At 46.1% G+C, this 23112-nt stretch overlaps 1 protein-coding gene across 1 annotated transcript in view; it reads left to right on the top strand.

The window, feature by feature from the left end:
* Positions 1 to 12931: 12931 nt before the first annotated feature.
* The window catches only part of LOC117506028 (receptor-type tyrosine-protein phosphatase beta), a 43405-nt gene continuing 33224 nt past the window's right edge, over positions 12932 to 23112 (top strand). The window contains exon 1 of the mRNA XM_034165566.1: positions 12932 to 13130. Coding sequence (XP_034021457.1) covers positions 12981 to 13130 — 150 coding nt within the window. The 5' untranslated portion in view covers positions 12932 to 12980. The remainder of the gene's footprint in view (positions 13131 to 23112) is intronic.

Genomic DNA, 23112 nt, shown 5'->3' with positions numbered 1-23112 from the left:
GTTGTCAGAGTTGTCTGCTTGCTGTCAGAGTTGACTGTTTGCTGTCAGAGTTGACTGTTGTCAGAGTTGTCTGTTTGCTGTCAGAGTTGTCTGTTTGTTGTCAGAGTTGTCTGCTTGCTGTCAGAGTTGTCTGTTTGCTGTCAGAGTTGTCTGTTTGCTGTCAGAGTTGTCTGCTTGCTGTCAGAGATGTCTGTTTGTTGTCAGAGATGTCTGTTTGTTGTCAGAGTTGTCTGCTTGCTGTCAGAGTTGTCTGCTTGCTGTCAGAGATGTCTGCTTGTTGTCAGAGTTGTCTGCTTGCTGTCAGAGTTGACTGTTGTCAGAGTTGTCTGTTTGCTGTCAGAGTTGTCTGTTTGTTGTCAGAGTTGTCTGCTTGCTGTCAGAGTTGTCTGTTTGTTGTCAGAGTTGTCTGCTTGCTGTCAGAGTTGTCTGTTTGTTGTCAGAGTTGTCTGCTTGCTGTCAGAGTTGTCTGTTTGTTGTCAGAGTTGTCTGCTTGCTGTCAGAGTTGTCTGTTTGTTGTCAGAGTTGTCTGTTTGCTGTCGGAGTTGTCTGTTTGTTGTCAGAGTTGTCTGCTTGTTGTCAGAGTTGTCTGCTTGCTGTCAGAGTTGACTGTTTGCTGTCAGAGTTGACTGTTGTCAGAGTTGTCTGTTTGCTGTCAGAGTTGTCTGTTTGTTGTCAGAGTTGTCTGCTTGCTGTCAGAGTTGACTGTTTGCTGTCAGAGTTGACTGTTGTCAGAGTTGTCTGTTTGCTGTCAGAGTTGTCTGTTTGTTGTCAGAGATGTCTGTTTGTTGTCAGAGTTGTCTGCTTGCTGTCAGAGTTGACTGTTTGCTGTCAGAGATGTCTGTTTGTTGTCAGAGATGTCTGTTTGTTGTCAGAGTTGTCTGCTTGCTGTCAGAGTTGTCTGTTTGCTGTCAGAGTTGTCTGCTTGCTGTCAGAGATGTCTGCTTGTTGTCAGAGATGTCTGTTTGTTGTCAGAGTTGTCTGCTTGCTGTCAGAGTTGTCTGTTTGCTGTCAGAGTTGTCTGCTTGCTGTCAGAGATGTCTGCTTGTTGTCAGAGTTGTCTGTTTGCTCTCAGAGTTGTCTGTTTGCTCTCAGAGTTGTCTGTCTGTTGTCAGAGTTTTCTGTCTGTTGTCACAGATGTCTGTTTGCTGTCAGAGTTGTCTGTTTGCTGTCAGAGTTGTCTGTTTGCTGTCAGAGATGTCTGCTTGTTGTCAGAGTTGTCTGTTTGCTCTCAGAGTTGTCTGTTTGCTCTCAGAGTTGTCTGTCTGTTGTCACAGATGTCTGTTTGTTGTCACAGATGTCTGTTTGTTGTCACAGATGTCTGTTGGCTGTCAGAGTTGTCTGTCTGTTGTCAGAGTTGTCTGTTTGTTGTCAGAGTTGTCTGTCTGTTGTCAGAGTTGTCTTTCTGTTGTCAGAGATGTCTGTTGGCTGTCAGAGTTGTCTGTTTGTTGTCAGAGTTGTCTGTTTGTTGTCAGAGTTGTCTGTCTGTTGTCAGAGTTATCTGTCTGTTGTCAGAGTTGTCTGTTTGTTGTCAGAGATGTCTGTCTGTTGTCAGAGTTGTCTGTCTGTTGTCAGAGATGTCTGTTGGCTGTCAGAGTTATCTGTCTGTTTTCAGAGTTGTCTGGTTGTTGTCAGAGTTGTCTGTTTGTTGTCAGAGTTGTCTGTTGGCTGTCAGAGTTATCTGTCTGTTGTCAGAGTTGTCTGTTTGTTGTCAGAGTTGTCTGTCTGTTGTCAGAGATGTCTGTTGGCTGTCAGAGTTATCTGTCTGTTGTCAGAGTTGTCTGTTTGTTGTCAGAGATGTCTGTTGGCTGTCAGAGTTGTCTGTTTGTTGCCAGAGTTGTCTGTTTGTTGTCAGAGTTGTCTGTCTGTTGTCAGAGATGTCTGTTGGCTGTCAGAGGTATCTGTCTGTTGTCAGAGTTGTCTGTCTGTTGTCAGAGATGTCTGTTGGCTGTCAGAGTTATCTGTCTGTTTTCAGAGTTGTCTGTTTGTTGTCAGAGTTGTCTGTTTGTTGTCAGAGTTGTCTGTTGGCTGTCAGAGTTATCTGTCTGTTGCCAGAGTTGTCTGTTTGTTGTCAGAGTTGTCTGTCTGTTGTCAGAGATGTCTGTTGGCTGTCAGAGGTATCTGTCTGTTGTCAGAGTTGTCTGTCTGTTGTCAGAGATGTCTGTTTGCTGTCAGAGATGTCTGTTTGCTGTCAGAGTCGTCTGTCTGTTGTCAGAGATGTCTGTTTGCTGTCAGAGATGTCTGTTTGCTGTCAGAGTTGTCTGTCTGTTGTCAGAGTTGTCTGTCTGTTGTCAGAGATGTCTGTTTGCTGTCAGAGATGTCTGTTTGCTGTCAGAGTTGTCTGTTTGTTGCCAGAGTTGTCTGTTTGTTGTCAGAGTTGTCTGTCTGTTGTCAGAGATGTCTGTTGGCTGTCAGAGGTATCTGTCTGTTGTCAGAGTTGTCTGTCTGTTGTCAGAGATGTCTGTTGGCTGTCAGAGTTATCTGTCTGTTTTCAGAGTTGTCTGTTTGTTGTCAGAGTTGTCTGTTTGTTGTCAGAGTTGTCTGTTTGTTGTCAGAGTTGTCTGTTGGCTGTCAGAGTTGTCTGTCTGTTGTCAGAGTTGTCTGTCTGTTGTCAGAGATGTCTGTTGGCTGTCAGAGTTATCTGTCTGTTGTCAGAGTTGTCTGTCTGTTGTCAGAGTTGTCTGTTTGTTGTCAGAGTTGTCTGTCTGTTGTCAGAGATGTCTGTTTGCTGTCAGAGATGTCTGTTTGCTGTCAGAGTTGTCTGTCTGTTGTCAGAGTTGTCTGTCTGTTGTCAGAGATGTCTGTCTGTTGTCAGAGATGTCTGTTTGCTGTCAGAGATGTCTGTTTGCTGTCAGAGTTGTCTGTTTGCTGTCAGAGTTGTCTGTCTGTTGTCAGAGTTGTCTGTCTGTTGTCAAAGATGTCTGTCTGTTGTCAGAGATGTCTGTTTGCTGTCAGAGATGTCTGTTTGCTGTCAGAGATGTCTGTCTGTTGTCAGAGTTGTCTGTCTGTTGTCAGAGTTGTCTGTTTGCTGTCAGAGATGTCTGTTTGCTGTCAGAGTTGTCTGTCTGTTGTCAGAGTTGTCTGTTTGCTGTCAGAGTTGTCTGTCTGTTGTCAGAGTTGTCTGTCTGTTGTCAGAGATGTCTGTCTGTTTTCAGAGTTGTCTGTTTGTTGTCAGAGTTGTCTGTTTGTTGTCAGAGATGTCTGTTGGCTGTCAGAGTTATCTGTCTGTTGTCAGAGTTGTCTGTTGGCTGTCAGAGTTGTCTGTTGGCTGTCAGAGTTGTCTGTTTGTTGTCAGAGATGTCTGTCTGTTGTCAGAGATGTCTGTTGGCTGTCAGAGTTATCTGTCTGTTGTCACAGTTGTCTGTCTGTTGTCAGAGATGTCTGTTGGCTGTCAGAGTTGTCTGTTTGTTGTCAGAGTTGTCTGTCTGTTGTCAGAGATGTCTGTCTGTTGTCAGAGATGTCTGTTGGCTGTCAGAGTTATCTGTCTGTTGTCAGAGTTGTCTGTCTGTTGTCAGAGATGTCTGTTGGCTGTCAGAGTTGTCTGTTTGTTGTCAGAGTTGTCTGTTTGTTGTCAGAGTTGTCTGTCTGTTGTCAGAGATGTCTGTTGGCTGTCAGAGTTATCTGTCTGTTGTCAGAGTTGTCTGTCTGTTGTCAGAGATGTCTGTTGGCTGTCAGAGTTATCTGTCTGTTTTCAGAGTTGTCTGTTTGTTGTCAGAGTTGTCTGTTTGTTGTCAGAGTTATCTGTCTGTTGTCAGAGTTGTCTGTCTGTTGTCAGAGTTGTCTGTCTGTTGTCAGAGTTATCTGTCTGTTGTCAGAGTTATCTGTCTGTTGTCAGAGTTGTCTGTTTGTTGTCAGAGTTGTCTGTCTGTTGTCAGAGATGTCTGTTGGCTGTCAGAGTTATCTGTCTTTTGTCAGAGTTGTCTGTCTGTTGTCAGAGATGTCTGTTGGCTGTCAGAGTTGTCTGTCTGTTGTCAGAGTTGTCTGTCTGTTGTCAGAGTTGTCTGTCTGTTGTCAGAGATGTCTGTTGGCTGTCAGAGTTGTCTGTCTGTTGTCAGAGATGTCTGTCTGTTGTCAGAGATGTCTGTCTGTTGTCAGAGATGTCTGTTTGCTGTCAGAGATGTCTGTCTGTTGTCAGAGTTGTCTGTCTGTTGTCAGAGTTGTCTGTTTGCTGTCAGAGATGTCTGTTTGTTGTCAGAGTTGTCTGCTTGCTGTCAGAGTTGTCTGTTTGCTGTCAGAGTTGTCTGCTTGCTGTCAGAGATGTCTGCTTGTTGTCAGAGATGTCTGTTTGTTGTCAGAGTTGTCTGCTTGCTGTCAGAGTTGTCTGTTTGCTGTCAGAGTTGTCTGCTTGCTGTCAGAGATGTCTGCTTGTTGTCAGAGTTGTCTGTTTGCTCTCAGAGTTGTCTGTTTGCTCTCAGAGTTGTCTGTCTGTTGTCAGAGTTTTCTGTCTGTTGTCACAGATGTCTGTTTGCTGTCAGAGTTGTCTGTTTGCTGTCAGAGTTGTCTGTTTGCTGTCAGAGATGTCTGCTTGTTGTCAGAGTTGTCTGTTTGCTCTCAGAGTTGTCTGTCTGTTGTCACAGAAGTCTGTCTGTTGTCACAGAAGTCTGTTTGTTGTCACAGATGTCTGTTTGTTGTCACAGATGTCTGTTGGCTGTCAGAGTTGTCTGTCTGTTGTCAGAGTTGTCTGTTTGTTGTCAGAGTTGTCTGTCTGTTGTCAGAGTTGTCTTTCTGTTGTCAGAGATGTCTGTTGGCTGTCAGAGTTGTCTGTTTGTTGTCAGAGTTGTCTGTTTGTTGTCAGAGTTGTCTGTCTGTTGTCAGAGTTATCTGTCTGTTGTCAGAGTTGTCTGTTTGTTGTCAGAGATGTCTGTCTGTTGTCAGAGTTGTCTGTCTGTTGTCAGAGATGTCTGTTGGCTGTCAGAGTTATCTGTCTGTTTTCAGAGTTGTCTGGTTGTTGTCAGAGTTGTCTGTTTGTTGTCAGAGTTGTCTGTTGGCTGTCAGAGTTATCTGTCTGTTGTCAGAGTTGTCTGTTTGTTGTCAGAGTTGTCTGTCTGTTGTCAGAGATGTCTGTTGGCTGTCAGAGTTATCTGTCTGTTGTCAGAGTTGTCTGTTTGTTGTCAGAGATGTCTGTTGGCTGTCAGAGTTGTCTGTTTGTTGCCAGAGTTGTCTGTTTGTTGTCAGAGTTGTCTGTCTGTTGTCAGAGATGTCTGTTGGCTGTCAGAGGTATCTGTCTGTTGTCAGAGTTGTCTGTCTGTTGTCAGAGATGTCTGTTGGCTGTCAGAGTTATCTGTCTGTTTTCAGAGTTGTCTGTTTGTTGTCAGAGTTGTCTGTTTGTTGTCAGAGTTGTCTGTTGGCTGTCAGAGTTATCTGTCTGTTGCCAGAGTTGTCTGTTTGTTGTCAGAGTTGTCTGTCTGTTGTCAGAGATGTCTGTTGGCTGTCAGAGGTATCTGTCTGTTGTCAGAGTTGTCTGTCTGTTGTCAGAGATGTCTGTTTGCTGTCAGAGATGTCTGTTTGCTGTCAGAGTTGTCTGTCTGTTGTCAGAGATGTCTGTTTGCTGTCAGAGATGTCTGTTTGCTGTCAGAGTTGTCTGTCTGTTGTCAGAGTTGTCTGTCTGTTGTCAGAGATGTCTGTTTGCTGTCAGAGATGTCTGTTTGCTGTCAGAGTTGTCTGTTTGTTGCCAGAGTTGTCTGTTTGTTGTCAGAGTTGTCTGTCTGTTGTCAGAGATGTCTGTTGGCTGTCAGAGGTATCTGTCTGTTGTCAGAGTTGTCTGTCTGTTGTCAGAGATGTCTGTTGGCTGTCAGAGTTATCTGTCTGTTTTCAGAGTTGTCTGTTTGTTGTCAGAGTTGTCTGTTTGTTGTCAGAGTTGTCTGTTTGTTGTCAGAGTTGTCTGTTGGCTGTCAGAGTTGTCTGTCTGTTGTCAGAGTTGTCTGTCTGTTGTCAGAGATGTCTGTTGGCTGTCAGAGTTATCTGTCTGTTGTCAGAGTTGTCTGTCTGTTGTCAGAGTTGTCTGTTTGTTGTCAGAGTTGTCTGTCTGTTGTCAGAGATGTCTGTTTGCTGTCAGAGATGTCTGTTTGCTGTCAGAGTTGTCTGTCTGTTGTCAGAGTTGTCTGTCTGTTGTCAGAGATGTCTGTCTGTTGTCAGAGATGTCTGTTTGCTGTCAGAGATGTCTGTTTGCTGTCAGAGTTGTCTGTTTGCTGTCAGAGTTGTCTGTCTGTTGTCAGAGTTGTCTGTCTGTTGTCAAAGATGTCTGTCTGTTGTCAGAGATGTCTGTTTGCTGTCAGAGATGTCTGTTTGCTGTCAGAGATGTCTGTCTGTTGTCAAAGTTGTCTGTCTGTTGTCAGAGTTGTCTGTTTGCTGTCAGAGATGTCTGTTTGCTGTCAGAGTTGTCTGTCTGTTGTCAGAGTTGTCTGTTTGCTGTCAGAGTTGTCTGTCTGTTGTCAGAGTTGTCTGTCTGTTGTCAGAGATGTCTGTCTGTTTTCAGAGTTGTCTGTTTGTTGTCAGAGTTGTCTGTTTGTTGTCAGAGATGTCTGTTGGCTGTCAGAGTTATCTGTCTGTTGTCAGAGTTGTCTGTTGGCTGTCAGAGTTGTCTGTTGGCTGTCAGAGTTGTCTGTTTGTTGTCAGAGATGTCTGTCTGTTGTCAGAGATGTCTGTTGGCTGTCAGAGTTATCTGTCTGTTGTCACAGTTGTCTGTCTGTTGTCAGAGATGTCTGTTGGCTGTCAGAGTTGTCTGTTTGTTGTCAGAGTTGTCTGTCTGTTGTCAGAGATGTCTGTCTGTTGTCAGAGATGTCTGTTGGCTGTCAGAGTTATCTGTCTGTTGTCAGAGTTGTCTGTCTGTTGTCAGAGATGTCTGTTGGCTGTCAGAGTTGTCTGTTTGTTGTCAGAGTTGTCTGTTTGTTGTCAGAGTTGTCTGTCTGTTGTCAGAGATGTCTGTTGGCTGTCAGAGTTATCTGTCTGTTGTCAGAGTTGTCTGTCTGTTGTCAGAGATGTCTGTTGGCTGTCAGAGTTATCTGTCTGTTTTCAGAGTTGTCTGTTTGTTGTCAGAGTTGTCTGTTTGTTGTCAGAGTTATCTGTCTGTTGTCAGAGTTGTCTGTCTGTTGTCAGAGTTGTCTGTCTGTTGTCAGAGTTATCTGTCTGTTGTCAGAGTTATCTGTCTGTTGTCAGAGTTGTCTGGTTGTTGTCAGAGTTGTCTGTCTGTTGTCAGAGATGTCTGTTGGCTGTCAGAGTTATCTGTCTTTTGTCAGAGTTGTCTGTCTGTTGTCAGAGATGTCTGTTGGCTGTCAGAGTTGTCTGTTTGTTGTCAGAGTTGTCTGTCTGTTGTCAGAGATGTCTGTTTGCTGTCAGAGTTGTCTGTTTGTTGTCAGAGTTGTCTGTCTGTTGTCAGAGATGTCTGTTTGCTGTCAGAGATGTCTGTTTGCTGTCAGAGTTGTCTGTCTGTTGTCAGAGTTGTCTGTCTGTTGTCAGAGATGTCTGTTGGCTGTCAGAGTTGTCTGTCTGTTGTCAGAGTTGTCTGTCTGTTGTCAGAGTTGTCTGTCTGTTGTCAGAGATGTCTGTTGGCTGTCAGAGTTGTCTGTCTGTTGTCAGAGTTATCTGTCTGTTGTCAGAGATGTCTGTCTGTTGTCAGAGATGTCTGTCTGTTGTCAGAGATGTCTGTCTGTTGTCAGAGATGTCTGTTTGCTGTCAGAGATGTCTGTCTGTTGTCAGAGTTGTCTGTCTGTTGTCAGAGTTGTCTGTTTGCTGTCAGAGATGTCTGTCTGTTGTCAGAGATGTCTGTTTGCTGTCAGAGTTGTCTGTCTGTTGTCAGAGATGTCTGTTTGCTGTCAGAGTTGTCTGTCTGTTGTCAGAGTTGTCTGTTCTACCCTGGATAGCTCAGATCCCTGCAGCTTTCCTGATCTTAGTTGTTTCACCAACTCTGCAGTTTCACTGAAATTTGGTAGTTCTCAGAAGACTGAAAGTCAAATCAAATCAGTTTTATTTATATAGCGCCAAATCACAACAAACAGTTGCCCCAAGGCGCTTTATATTGTAAGGCAAGAGCCATACAATAATTACAGAAAAACCCCAACGGTCAAAACGACCCCCTGTGAGCAAGCACTTGGCGACAGTGGGAAGGAAAAACTCCCTTTTAACAGGAAGAAACCTCCAGCAGAACCAGGCTCAGGGAGGGGCAGTCTTCTGCTGGGACTGGTTGGGGCTGAGGGAGAGAACCAGGAAAAAGACATGCTGTGGAGGGGAGCAGAGATCGATCACTAATGATTAAATGCAGAGTGGTGCATACAGAGCAAAAAGAGAAAGAAACAGTGCATCATGGGAACCCCCCAGCAGTCTAAGTCTATAGCAGCATAACTAAGGGATGGTTCAGGGTCACCTGATCCAGCCCTAACTATAAGCTTTAGCAAAAAGGAAAGTTTTAAGCCTAATCTTAAAAGTAGAGAGGGTGTCTGTCTCCCTGATCTGAATTGGGAGCTGGTTCCACAGGAGAGGAGCCTGAAAGCTGAAGGCTCTGCCTCCCATTCTACTCTTACAAACCCTAAGAACTACAAGTAAGCCTGCAGTCTGAGAGCGAAGCGCTCTTTTGGGGTGATATGGTACTATGAGGTCCCTAAGATAAGATGGGACCTGATTATTCAAAACCTTATAAGTAAGAAGAAGAATTTTAAATTCTATTCTAGAATTAACAGGAAGCCAATGAAGAGAGGCCAATATGGGTGAGATATGCTCTCTCCTTCTAGTCCCCGTCAGTACTCTAGCTGCAGCATTTTGAATTAACTGAAGGCTTTTCAGGGAACTTTTAGGACAACCTGATAATAATGAATTACAATAGTCCAGCCTAGAGGAAATAAATGCATGAATTAGTTTTTCAGCAACACTCTGAGACAAGACCTTTCTAATTTTAGAGATATTGCGCAAATGCAAAAAAGCAGTCCTACATATTTGTTTAATATGTGCTTTGAACCGCTGTGCTCCGGAACAGGAAGTGATACAATACCGCAGTGAGAGCCAACCACCAGTAGAGACCAGCCAACAACCAGTAGAGGCCCAAAGTCACCACAGTAACTCTGTAAATCAGATTATTAACGGCTCAGAGTATCCAGCCCAGTGGAGTCGTACAGCAGAGCCATCTGCCTGGACTGTGGCCATCAGGAGGAATGCAGTGCTTTTATTTCTGTAGCCTTCTCAGTCACCTTCATCAGCTCCCTCTGCAGACCAGAATCATCACCAAGCCAAAGACTGTAACTCCTTAGTGTCCTGCGTCTGTGAGCAGTGGAGACATCCGTGCACTCTGGCTGAGTTGTGGTCTTAAGCCCAGGTTACACATAGACGGTTTTGTCCGCGGGTAGTACATAGACCGAAGTTTGCGGTAGTTCCGGCTGTTTTCGCGGTGGAAAGGGGCGGAGCATTTCGCCAGCGTTTTGAGCACCGTACTAGCCGCAAATACGGATAAAACGCCGCTAAATCCGCCGAATAAAGCAGAGTTTTGACGCCGTAGCATCCGGCACACATCAGGCAACTTAGTACTTAGTAATACTTAGTTCTATCCTTTACAATCGCAGGTTAAGACGCGCGTGAGAACGGCGCTGTTCTGCTTGCTGCCGATAATGCCCTGTGTACCGCTGGATTCATCCAGGCAAATTCTGTGTTACTCCAGGAACTTTTGCTTATAGGCATCGCCCCCAGAGTATAATAGGCTGAAGCAGCTGTCAGTGCAGGGGGAGGGAGTGACAGGGAGCTCATCTCTCAGCCTTTTCTTTTTTCTCCTTTTCCCCCTCCTCAACGTGTTGCTCGTCTGCACCACAGGGCTACCCTCTGCTTCTGAACCAGACCTCTTGGTAAGTCCTTGTCACTGCCAATTTTATTTTAGGAAGTATACTGGAGCTTCTCTTCAAAAATATCTGGAGCTGGCCGCGAGTGAGAGACCTGCATGCAGCGCACTACCATTTTTATACTGACCGCCGCCTATCGGCGGTTTGGAACGCCGTTAACCGGGAGGTGGAGTTTAGAACAGCGTACTGTCCGCTAGCGCCGCCGTTTTGTCTGCCTCTGTCACCGGTTAAAACGCCTTTGAGGACGCCGATCTGGGCTCTATCGTCGTTTTACACGCTGTTGGTTAGGGATACAACGCCGGCCGCCAATTACGGCGGTGTAAACTGCGGGACTACAGGAAGGGGCGGGATGACACGGCGATTAAAAAGTATCAAACGCCGTTGTTTGTGTTGTCTCTGTCATCAGGCCACTTCTCCTATTCTATCCTCCTCTATTCGACATGTTGAATAATTTTTTCGACAATTCCCGGTGAAGCCGGAACCAAACTACGCCCCCGTGCGCCGGCGTTAACTACTGCGTTTGATCCCTAAAACGGCCCGGAGGGGGCAAAATCTCTGCCGGGACGCTTCCGGGAGAGTTTACCGTCTATGTGTAAACGGGGCTTTACAGAACAGCTCTGTCACTGCAGGAGACTTTCCACACAACTTCCACATGTCCTCTATAACACCACCAGCACTGAAGGACCATGTCCAGCAGTGTCTCTCTGGGTACTGGAACCAAGATCAAGGGACTTGTAGACCACGATTTTCTCCCAAAGTTGAGGATCAGTGAACCACTTTCACAGCAGTCACCAGATCTGAGAGAACCAATGCTTTTCTGGGCACTAGCCCTGTCACAGAACCAGAACTCACCCATCCCGGAGCTCTATCACCTGTGGGATGTGTGTCAGTCACAGAGTATGGCAGTGTGTACCATGCCCCTTCCACTAAGATATCTGTGTGAACTTTGGATCCTTTCCCGTATGGGCAAGATTTATTGAAGCTGCTGTACGAGGTCTGTTAGAAAACTATCTGACCTTTTTATTTAAAAAAAAAACTATATGGATTTGAATCATGTGCACTTGCATCAGCCAAGCTTGAACCTTTGTGAGTTTTTTCACGCCTGTCAGTTGCGTCATTTGCCTGTAGGCAGGCTTTGAGTGAGCACTGGTCCACCCCCCTCGGCAGATTTTCATTATCAGGGAAATGACTGAGCGATTGGAGCAGCGCTGAATCAAATTTTTCCAGAAACTGTGAGAGACAGCGAGGTGGAAACCATTCAGAAGATTCAGACGGCTTTTGGTGAAGATACTCTGGGCGTCACACAGATTAAGGATCATTACAACCGGATTAAAGATGGCCTACAGCGGCGCAGGGCGCGCCATGCTCCGAGCGGCCATCGGCAGGCTGAAACGACCAGATCATTTCCAAAGTGAAGGCTGTGTTGATCTGAGACGTCATCTGACTACCAGAGAAATTGTGGAAGAGGTGGACATCAGCACTTTTGTGGCACATTCCAATGTTACAGGAGATGAAAGACGTGCGGAGGAATTCGCGCGTCGGCACGGAGCCGCAATGGCGCACAACAAAAAGCACGTCCATGTTGGAAGTCTCACAGGAGAAGTTGTGACATGCCCAGCTGTTACACAATTTCTCGGATACTCACTCGACTGAAAAGCCACCGAAAGGCGTCTGAATCTTCCGAATGGTTTCCAACACGGAGGTGTTTTTTTGTTGTGCACCATTAGCGGCTCCGTCCCGATGCGCAAATTCCTCCGCACATCTTTCATTACAAAATCTCCTGTAACAGTGGAATGTGCCGCAAAAGTGCTGATGTACACCTCTTCCACAGTTTCTCTGGTAGTCAGACGATGTCCCGGATCAACACAGCCTTCACTTTGGAAATGATCTGGTCGTTTCAGTCTGTAAATGGCTGCTCGAAGCGCGGCGCGCCAAGTGCCACTGTGGGCCGTCTTTAATCCGGTTGTAATGATCCTTGTGTGATGCCCACAGTATCTTCACCGAAAGCCGTCTGAATCTTCCGAATGGTTTCCACCTGGCTGTCTCTCACAGTTTCTGGAAAAATTTGATTCAGCGCTGCTCCAATCGCTCAGCCATTTTCCTGACAATGAAAATCCGATGAGGGGGGTGGACCAGTGCTCATTCAAAGCCTGCCAACAGGTGAATGACGCAACCGACAGGCGTGAAAAAACTCACGCATGCGCATGAAGGTTTAAGCTTGGCTGATGCAATCACACGTGATTCAAATCCATATAGTTTTTTAAAAAAATTAAAAGGTCGAATAGTTTTCTAACAGACCTCATATTTGTATTTGTTCTTGTGTTTATTTATTTATTTATTTGTAGTTATTTGGGGAGGTGAGGTCTTTGCAAGGGAATGAACATCCAAGGATCCTGGTGCTTTCTGACTTACTGTAAGTTTTTGACACTTTCGTGTGAACCATTGATCTAAGGCCTTGACTGGATGTCGTTGGTACCAGAGGATCCTTTGGTCCTGCTGGAATGACTTTGTGCCAGATGGGAGGTTACATAGTGAGACTCAGATGAAGAGTGGGTGATTCTACGGTGCCAGAATTACAGCTCTGACTTTAATGCATTACCATATGTAAACATAATTTTGTTGTTGTTGCACTCGTGTAATGACAATAAATCACATATCATATCATAGAATTACCCTGGTATTACTTACGTTGCATTAGCATCAACATTTTGGGTATATGGCACCTTTCCCTGGTCAAAATCTAGCTCGCAGGTGCATCACTGTCAAGGACCCCAGCCTCTGAAGAAGGACAAGGACTCGCTCACATGTGGTGGCAGATAGATGGTTCCTTTGGAGAGGTGGGGACTGGATTGAGATGATGATTTGTGTCCTTTGAAATGCAGAAGAGTTTGTTTTGGTGTTCTTTAGACAAACATTTTGTCATGACTGCCTTCAGTGAAAGACCAGATCTGGACAAAGAATTAAGTCTGAACATGGTTGTATCAGTAAAGAAGCAAGCTTCTGAAGTTGCTGAATGGAGAAAGCAGCCAGAAGATGCTCCCTGAACTGGTTTGTCTCCGTTTTTGTTGGCCAGGTGCTTCCTGTCCCTTCAGGACAGACTGATCACCTGGACCGTGCAGCGACAGGCCAGCTGGAAGCTGTCGGTGTTTTCTGTGGGATGTTCTTCTGATGTTCTCTTCCTTCCTTTGTCTTCAGGTGAAGTGTGACCACTACTGGCCGTTTGACCAGGACCCCCTGTACTACGGAGACCTGATTGTCCAGATGCTGTCTGAGTCTGTTCTCCCTGAGTGGACCATACGAGAATTCAAGATCTGCAGTGTAAGTTTTTCAATCTGATTTGTTTTATGTAGGAGGTTTAGAACCAAGATTGTTCATTCCTGGGTGTTAATCTTGTCCTCCTTCTTCAATGGTCTCAGGATGCTCTCAGGATGCTCTCAGCTTCCTGATATTTTGCTGATGGAACCTTGAATGTTTTAGAGGTGGCTCCTAAAGAGGAAGCTGATTTGTGAAGGTCCAAAGCTTAATTGAGATTTCTTTTCCTGGTTCTTGAGTTTGTTCATTAAATGCAGCAAAAGCTTCTCCCTTCAACATCTTCTCAGTGTGCGTGTTGTATGACACCAAAAGTCTGGTTATTCGTGCATTTCCTATGAACGTCCACATGCACACACAATGTGCATTTCTCCTTTAACGTGCTTCTGCCTTTTAGTTAAGGTTCAGGTTACCAAATCGAAGATGATGCGTGTTTTGTTTGCTTGGATGATCTGCTGTCTTCTCGGTGGTGATGTCATCAAGCCTTCTGGTGGAGGATTGTGGGACTGAGAAATGTGATTGGATAAGTTTGGCTGCCCAATGAAACCCGAAGTTCAGAAGCGTCTGTCTTGTTTCATGAGGCGGTGGTTTTAGTGTCTGTAACCTACTGACATAGTGAAGAAAAACTCAAATAAATGTCTTGTAATTATTATTTAAAAATAACTTGATGTGTCAATAAAGCAGGGGGACATTAACACTGGTTCTGTCCATCAGACACGTCTGTCCAAGTGTCACTTTCCTATCACAGACACACATTCTCTCACCCAAAACATCAGATAAGTTTATACATTATGTCATATTATATTAAAAGTAGGTCATGATCAATGTCTTTGCAATTGTTCATTTTTGGAAACAAGCACCAAATTCAGCACAAACACTCCTGAGACATGAACTCTTTTGAAGAAACCGACTGGCCACTTCAGTTTTCAACAGGCAGCCACGTAAGGGTCAATTCTTCTTTCAGCTGTTCCCGTTAGGGGTCGCCACATTAGATGAATTGTTTCCATCTCACCCTGTCCTCTGTATCTTCCTCTGTCACACCAACCACCTGCATGTCCTCCCTCAGCACATCCATGAACCTCCTCTTTGGCCTCCCTCTTCTCCTCCTGCCTGGTGGCTCCATCCTCAGCATCCTTCTGCCTATATACCCTGGGTCCCTCCTCTGCACATGTCCAAACCATCTCAATCTCACCTCTCTGACTTTGTCTCCAAACTGTCACACTTGAGCTGTCCCTCTGATATGTTCATTCCTAATTCTGTCCATCCTCGTCACTCCCAAAGAGAATCTCAACATCTTCAGCTCTGCCTCCTGTCTTTTTGTTAGTGTCACTGTCTCTAAGCCGTACAACATAGCTGGTCTCACTACTGTCTTGTAAACTTTCTCCTTCACTCTTGCTGATATTCTTCAGTCACAAATCACTCCTGCCACCTTTCTTCACCCACTCCACCCTGCCTGCACTCTCTTCTTCACCTCTCTATCACACTCTCCATTACTTTGGACAGTTGGCCCCAAGTATTTAAACTCATCTACTTTCACCACTTCTACTCCTTGTAACTGCACTATTCCACTGGGCTCCCTCTCAGTCACACACATGGACTCAGTTTTGCTCCTACTGACTTTCATTCCCCTGCTCTCCAGAGCATATCTCCGCCTCTCCAGGCTCAGAATGGTGACAAACATCAATTTCAGTTTGTACAGGAGTCAAAAGTTAAAGCTGCCCCTGTTTTTGTTAAAAGCAGTGGAAATTATTGGTTGAGTTAACAGGGTTTTAAAAAGGAATAGATTGTACTTATCAGGTTTGATGGACAGAAACGTCTGGACACAATTGCAGGACTCAACACAGTAGCTCTGGTTAGTAAAAACGTTTACTGAAGGATTCAGTGGGGTCCGGTACACAGCAAGGCAGTCAAAGATGAGCAAACAGATGCAAAACATCAGGCGTACGGCCTGGTCAGTACAAACAGGCAGGTGGTCGAAACACAACATGGTAGCAGGACTTGGAAACATAGAACACAGTGCTGGAAGTGAAGGCACAAGGCCCAACGATCTGGAAGGGAACTAATGCAACCAGTGGAGCTTAAATACACCCAGGTCATGAGCTGCAGATTAGAAACAGGTGTGTGGAAAGATCCAGAACAGGGTGTGGCCCAGAAAGGGTGTGACACCACCAAGCACCAAGAGAGACAGACAAGAGAGATAGGGACAGACAAAGCACAAGCCAGAAAAACCCAGCATGAGAAATCACACACATACAAAACAATCAAAACCTAAACTAAATCAAATCAAATCACATCAATTTTATTTAAACTAAGCAGAACAAAACTAGAACCTAAACTAAACATGGCAAAACAGAAACACAAAGCAAAAAGTCCAGATCATGACAGGACCCACCACCTAATGGCTGACACCCGACAGCCCAGGGGAATCAGGATGCTCAGCATGAAGTTTTTAATCAGGTCCGGGTTTAGGATGAAATGGGAGCGGATCCATGAACGCTCTTCTGGACCATACCCCTCCCAGTCCACCAGGTATTGCACCCCACTCCCACGCCACCGAGATCCCAGGAGGCACCAAACAGAAAAAAATCCGGCCCACCCTCCATGAACCAGGCAGGTGGTGGGGGAACGGCTGGAGGACACAACGAACTAGTGTGGACAGGCTTCACATGGCTGATGTGGAAGGTGGGGTGAATCTTCAAGGACCTGGGCAAATGTAGACAGAAACAGGATTAATCAGTTTGGAAATGGGGAATGAACCAACGAACCTGGGAGCGAGCTTTCTGGGCAATCCTCGGATGGACAGGTGACCAGGGGTGTAAGCAGGTGCTGAAGACCTCTTTCTATTGGCTGTGACTTTATAGGCTAATGAAGCACGTTGCAAGGTCCACTGGGCCCGCTCCCAGGTTCATCGGCAGCGAAGGATGAGGGACAAGGCAGAGGGCACACGAGAGTTCAAGTCTGTGGAGGGAAACAAAGATGGTTGAAATCCGTGTGACACATGAAACGGGGAGTAACCTGTGGATGCAGATGGCAAGCAGTTATGTGCAAGTTCAATCCATACTAACTGAGAGGCCCAGGTGGCCAGGCGCTGAGATGCTAGGATTCATAGGCCCTTTTCCAACTTCTGGTTCACTCTTTCTGTTTGTCTGTTTGCTTGTGGGTAATATCCCGAGGTAAGGCTGGAGGGGACCCCCAGCAGACGACAGAACTCTTTCCAAAACTGAGATATAAACTGAGGCCTTCAATCAGAGACAATGTCTTGCGGGAAACCATGTAATTTGAACATGTGGGTTAACAAAGCTTCAGTGGTCTCTTTGGCGGTTGGGAATTTCAGCAAGGGCATGAAATGTGCCATTTTGACAGACGATCGACTACAGTAAGTATTACCATATTTCCCTTAGAGGGCGGAAGATCTGTAACAAAGTCGAGGGAAATCAATCAATCAACCAATTCAATCAATTTTTTTTATATAGCGCCAAATCACAACAAACAGTTGCCCCAAGGCGCTTTATATTGTAAAAATGTGTCTGACCACGGTCTTGTTGGAACAGGTAAAGGCAGAGGTTTGCTGGACAGTGACTGAGCATACTACATGTTTGGCAAGCCTTAATGTAATCGGTAATATCGGAAAGCAAGCGAGGCCACCAAAACCTCTCCCGGATGATCTGCATGGTGTTTTTGATGCCTGAGTGGCAGACAAACCGGCTATCATGTCCCCAGCGTATGACTTCCCCTCTTAGCAAATCAGGTACAAACAATTTCCCTTTAGGACACCCAGGAGGGACGGGAACATCACAGATGGCGGAACGGACTTTAGTCTCGATGTCCCAGGTGATGGCGGAAAAGAAACAGGAAGCAGGAAAGATTGTACTAGGCTCAGACGGAACAATAGAAGGGTCTCTGGCCAGGTGAACGCATCCAGTTTGCCATTTTTGGAGCTGGGATGTTACAAAAGTACAAAATTGAAACAGCTAAAGAGAATGGCCCAACAGGCCTGCCTAGAATTTAACCATTTAGCTGTGCGCAGGTATTCTAGATTTTTGTGATCGGTCCACACTAAGAATGGCACCCACACGGCCAATGGCGCCACTCCTCCAAGGCCATTTTGACTGCCAACAGTTCCCGGTCGCGATGTTAGAATTACGTTCAGCATTAGATAATTTCTTTGACAAATAGCAGAAGGGTGTAACTTGTTGTCAGCAGGGTCAATTTGTGACAAGATTGCTCCAGCACCTACATCGGAAGCATCAACCTTGACAACAAACTATCGGGTGGTGTCAGGAAAGAGTAGGATGGGGGCCGCTGTGAAGTGATTCTTTAGGACCAGAAATGCCCCTTCACACTCTGGCATCCAGGGAAAAGCTTGGAGGAATGAGGTGACGTTGTGAAGGGGTGCGGCCACAGTACTAAAGTTGCGGATGAATTTACTGTAGAAATGAACAAATCCGAGAAATCTTTGTACCTGTTTTCGGTTCTTAGGGGTCGCCCAATCGTGTACCGCCGCTATCTTTTCTGGATCCATCCGGATCTCACCCTGAGTGATCACAAACCCCAAAAATGACTCTGTGGATCTATGAAATTTGCATTTTTTCATCTTTAACAAATAGGTGGTTGTGAAACAGGGTCTCAAAAACTGAGCGGACATGCCTCGTGTATGTTTCTTCATCTGGGGAAAAAAATCAAAATGTCATGGAGATAGATGAGTACAAACTTATTTAAGTACTCGCACAGGACGCCATTGACCAGATTCTGAAATACTGCAGGCACGTTAGTTAAACCGAATGACATGATAAGGTACTCATTGTGGCCAGTGGGGGTGTCGAAGGCTGTTTTCCATTCATCCCCTTGCTTGATTTGCACTAAATGATATGCATTACGTAAATCCAGCTTTGTAAAGATTGTGGTCCCCTCTCGCAGTTCAAATGCAATGGCAATGAGAGGCAGGGGGTAGCGGTTTTTGACTGTAATATCGTTGAGGCCACAATAATCTATGCATGGGCAGAGTGACTTGTCTTTCTTTTCTATGAAGAAGAATCCCGCCCCCGCGGGTGAAGACGAGGGCCGAATCAAGCCTGCCTCTAACAATTCTTGCATGTAATCATTCATTGCGACACATTCAGGAGCAGACAGAGAAAGCAGTTTTCCCTGAGTAGGACTAGTACCGGGAAGTAGCACAATGGCACAATCATAAGATTGATGTGGAGGTAGTGATTTAGCTTTGTTCTTATTGAAAACCTTTGTGAGGTTGTGATAACATGATAGAGATCATGATTAAACGTAGAAACAGTATCAGTTTGACCAGTCGAACTGTGGGCTGTGTTTCTTTAACCATGGGTTCCCCAAGATTGCTGAATGAGTCATCTTATCAAACACATGATTCTCTGTGATTATTAGCCGGACTGACTGTGTACGGTGGGTGATTTGACCAAGCTGATGGCCATCCACAGCACGCACCATCAGAGGGCGTGAGAGACAATATTAAGTCTCTCACGCCTGGTCTGAGGAGTTTCAGAAGAAATGGAGCTTTGACTGACCCGTAGTACTGGTTTAGACAGCGTGGGGGCACCCCTGGACTGGCAACCCGGGACCACATGCCCTGCCTGCCCACAGTAAAACACAGACCCTGATCTTTATGGTGCTGCCGTTCCTCCATAGACAACCGAGTGCAACCCAACTGCATGGGTTCCTAGGAATTGCGAGAAGAGCTGGAGCCAAGATGAAATGGAAAAGTGGGTCGAGAAGAAGGCGTAGCAGAACTCTGAGCCAGAAGGCGAGCGTCCCATCGAGGTCGGTCCGCCAAACGGCAGTCGATGTGGATGGCGAGAGCAATGGCTCATCCAGATCTTCAGGGAGATCAATGTTCCACTCACTCTTTGAAGCCAGGATGCAGAAGTCAATGGCGATGTTGGCGACTCCTCTGCTGCCTTGCTTCAGCTGCATCAAAGAATGGGCTGCCTCACTCCCTGGTGACCTGTGCTGGAATACTTGCAAGAGCGTGGTCTTGAAAGCCTGAAACAAGCAGCATTATGGTCACTTCCTGCTCCAATATGCCGATGCCCACGCCGCTGCCCTGCTGATCAGATGAGTCATTATGAATGCTCGCTTCGTCCCATCAGACGGAAACATTGCTGACATTCGAGCGCCTTGGGGCAACTGTTTGTTGTGATTTGGCGCTATATAAGAAAAAAGTTGATTGATTGATTGATTAACTCAAAATGTGGTTCACATTGGGTATGAAAAGGCTTGGTGTCTCCGGATTCCCGGAGAATCACTCTGGTTGGGCATACTTGTGTGAAGAACTTCTTGGCTTGGCCAGTGCCTCAACTTTTGGGATAAGGCATGATATCCCGAAAGAAATACTACGGGTAAAACATTGTGGGACCCGTGCTGGTGTAAAAAGGAATGGCAGAAGAACACAGAGGCTATGGAGAATGAGTCATAAACCAGCGCTACCCTCAATCACCATGGGAAATCAAATCAATTTTATTTATATAGCGCCAAATCACAACAAACAGTTGCCCCAAGGCGCTTTATATTGTAAGGCAAAAGCCATACAATAATTACAGAAAAACCCCAACAGTCAAAACGACCCCCTATGAGCAAGCTCTTGGCAACAGTGGGAAGGAAAAACTCCCTTTTAACAGGAAGAAACCTCCAGCAGAACCAGGCTCAGGGAGGGGCAGTCTTCTGCTGGGACAGGCTGGGGCTGAGGGGAGAGAATCAGGAAAAAGACATGCTGTGGAAGAGAGCAGAGATCAATCACTAATGATTAAATGCAGAGTGGTGCATACAGAGCAAAAAGAGGTGAATAAAAAGAAACACTGGGTGCATCATGGGAAACCCCCCAGCAGTCTAAGTCTATAGCAGCATAACTAAGGGATGGTTCAGGGTCACCTGATCCAGCCCTAACTATAAGCTTTTTCAAAAAGGAAAGTTTTAAGCCTAATCTTAAAAGTAGAGAGGGTGTCTGTCTCCCTAATCCGAATTGGGAGCTGGTTCCACAGGAGAGGAGCCTGAAAGCTGAAGGCTAAGGATCTGGTTAGACACCATGTTTAGACACCAAGATTTGTGGGGCCAAGTACAATAACTTCAGTTTTATCTGAATTTAAAAGCAGGAAATTAGAGGTCATCCATGTCTTTATGTCTGTAAGACAATCCTGCAGTTTAGCTAACCAGTTTAGCTTAGCACCCAAAACCAAATTGTAGTGTCAGCCACGAACACGTAACCAGCCACACACAGAGACCCAGATCACAGCTAAATATCCGATCACTACTGTGTCTGGTGTGTTGGGCCAAGATAAAAGCACAGAACCCTACCATAAGACATGGACCACTCCAGTGTGTTGGAAGCCATATGGCCGACCGCAAGCGATGACGGAAAAGGGCCCAGGACGCAGGGCCCCAGGAGAAACCAGGCAAAAAAGGGAAGCGGAAGGGCACAGAGGCCAGGAAGGGCAGCCACCTGAGCCACCGGGGCAGCATGACGGACCAACAAGGGAGCGGCCCGACGGTGCCGGAACGCACCCCCGACACCCCCCCACCCTCACCCCCAACGGAGGCACAGGAAGTAACCCCATACCCGAGGGAAGCACGCAGGGTGCCGGCAGGGCCCACCAAGAGGGGGGGGACCCAGAACCGCACCACCCTGCCCACGGCCCCGAAAGGGAGGAACGAGCAGCGGCGGGGACGGGGGGCAAAGGAGCTGCCTCATATGTCTGACTGAGACCTGGCTCACTGAAAATACCCCCGACTCTCTGATCACTTTCACCGGCTTCAGTGCAGTACGCGCCGACAGGGATGCTAATGGGAGCAGAAAGCAGAAGGGAGGAGGCTTATTGCTTCTTGTCAACAAGTGGTGTAACCCTAAGCATATTACCATCAAGGAGCGCATGTGGACACTGAATGCTTAGCAGTGAGCATAAGACCATATTACCTGCCAAGGGAGTTCACTGCGGTGATTGCCATTGTTGTTTACATTCCTCCGTCAGCAAAGGCAGAAGCGGCCAGCAACGCAGTGCACGTGACTATTGCGAGACTACAAAAAAGGTACCCTGATGCAGTTTTTTTAATGTCAGATTTTAATCATGTTTCTCTGGCTAAGATTCTGCTCACGTTCAAGCAGTTTGTGAACTGTAAAATGTGAGGGGAGAAGACATTAGATTTGCTTTACTGTAATGTCAAGGATGCGTATAAAAGTATTGCATTGCCTCCTGTTGGTTGTTCTGATCATGACATGATCCACCTCGCTCCCTCCTACATACCAGCTGTAAAAAGACTGCCTGTCACCATAAAAATATCTAGATGCTGGAATTGTGAGGCAGTGGAAGCCCTTAAGGGTTGTTTTGAGACAACAGATTGGGATGTTTTTTGTGAGGCGTATGGAGATGATATAGATGGGTTGACAGAATGTGTCACTCATTACATTAATTTCTGTTATGAGAACACCATACCCTCCAAAGTAAGTCACCACTACCCGAATAACAAACCATGGATTAGTAGCAACCTGAAAGCCCTACTAAATGTAAAGAAAAGGGTTTTTGGGATGGGTGACAGGGATAAATTGAAGGAAATTCAGAAAGAGTTGAGGGTGGAGATGAGAAAGGAAAAAGAAGCTTATAGCCGCAAATTAGAACAACAATTACAGCAAGAAGGAGCTAGACAGGTGTGGGCTGGTATGAGGAGGGTCACAGGCATGGGACAAAAAAGGGATCAATTGTCTGATGGTGATCAGAATCTGGCTGATAATTTGAATACATTTTTCAGCAGATTTGACAGTCTAACACACCTCTCCCAGTCTAACCAAAAGACTGCCCTAAGCCGTTCTCTTTCCCTTACACCACCTCTAACCTCACCATCAACATCTGAGCAGTGCCCAAGTCCCCTGTTGCAGCTGGGGCACCACCTATTATTTTCTCTCCAGCTCAGGTCAAAAAGGAGTTAGACCGGCTAAAACCAGGCAAGGCAATGGGACCGGACGACATCAGTACTGAGCTTCTGAAGACCTGCTCCAATGAACTGTGTGGGATTCTAGCACATTTGTACAACGTGAGCCTGTGCTTACAGAGGGTCCCTAAGCTATGGAAAACATTGTGCTTGGTTCCGCTGCCAAAGAAAAGCCATCTCACTGAGTACAAGGACTACAGGCCTGTAGCCCTTACATCACATATAATGAAGGTGCTAGAGAGACTGATCCTCCCAAACATCAGGGACACTGTGGCGCCTCATATGAACACTTTACAGTTCGCATACCAACCGAACATTAGAGTAGATGATGCCCTCATCTACATGTTGCACAGGGCATATTCACATCTGGATACCGCTGATGCCTCTGTGAGGTTAATGTTTTTTGACTTTACAAGTGCATTTAATACTATCCACCCTGTGCTACTGGGGGAGAAGTTGAGGAGGATGGAGGTGGAGGATTCCCTGGTCCAGTGGTGTGTGGACTATCTTTCCAACAGACTGCAGTTTGTACGTCTGCAGAGCTGTGTCTCAGATACCGTCCTGAGCAGCACTGGGGCACCACAGGGAACAGTGTTGGCACCATTCCTCTACACCATCTACACTGCAAATTTCCAGTACAACAGCAGGAACTGCTTTTTGCAAAAGTTTTCAGATGATATGGCAGTTGTTGGTCTGAGGAGCAGGAGTACAGAAATACCATCAAGGAGTTTGTCCACTGGAGTGAGTGCAATCATTTCATCCTTAACATTGGATAAACTAAGGAGATGATTGTCGATTTCAGAAGGGGAAGGAGAAGAGGAGCCCATCCGACACCGATTAGTATTGGGAACACTGAGGTTGAAGTGGTCCCGAACCACAGATACCTGGGGTGCAGCTGGATGAGAGGCTGGATTGGAAGAGCCACATGGACACTGTGTACAGCAAGGGACAAAACAGACTCTATTTTTTAAGGAGGCTACAGTCATTTAACATTTGCCCACCCTTGCTGAGGACAGTGTATCATACAGTTGTGGCCACTTTCACACAC

Source organism: Thalassophryne amazonica, unplaced genomic scaffold (assembly GCF_902500255.1).
Source record: "Thalassophryne amazonica unplaced genomic scaffold, fThaAma1.1, whole genome shotgun sequence".
NCBI classification, from domain to species: Eukaryota; Metazoa; Chordata; class Actinopteri; order Batrachoidiformes; family Batrachoididae; genus Thalassophryne; species Thalassophryne amazonica.
Note: the sequence above shows the minus strand (reverse complement) of the source record. Positions and strands in the feature narration are given on the sequence as shown.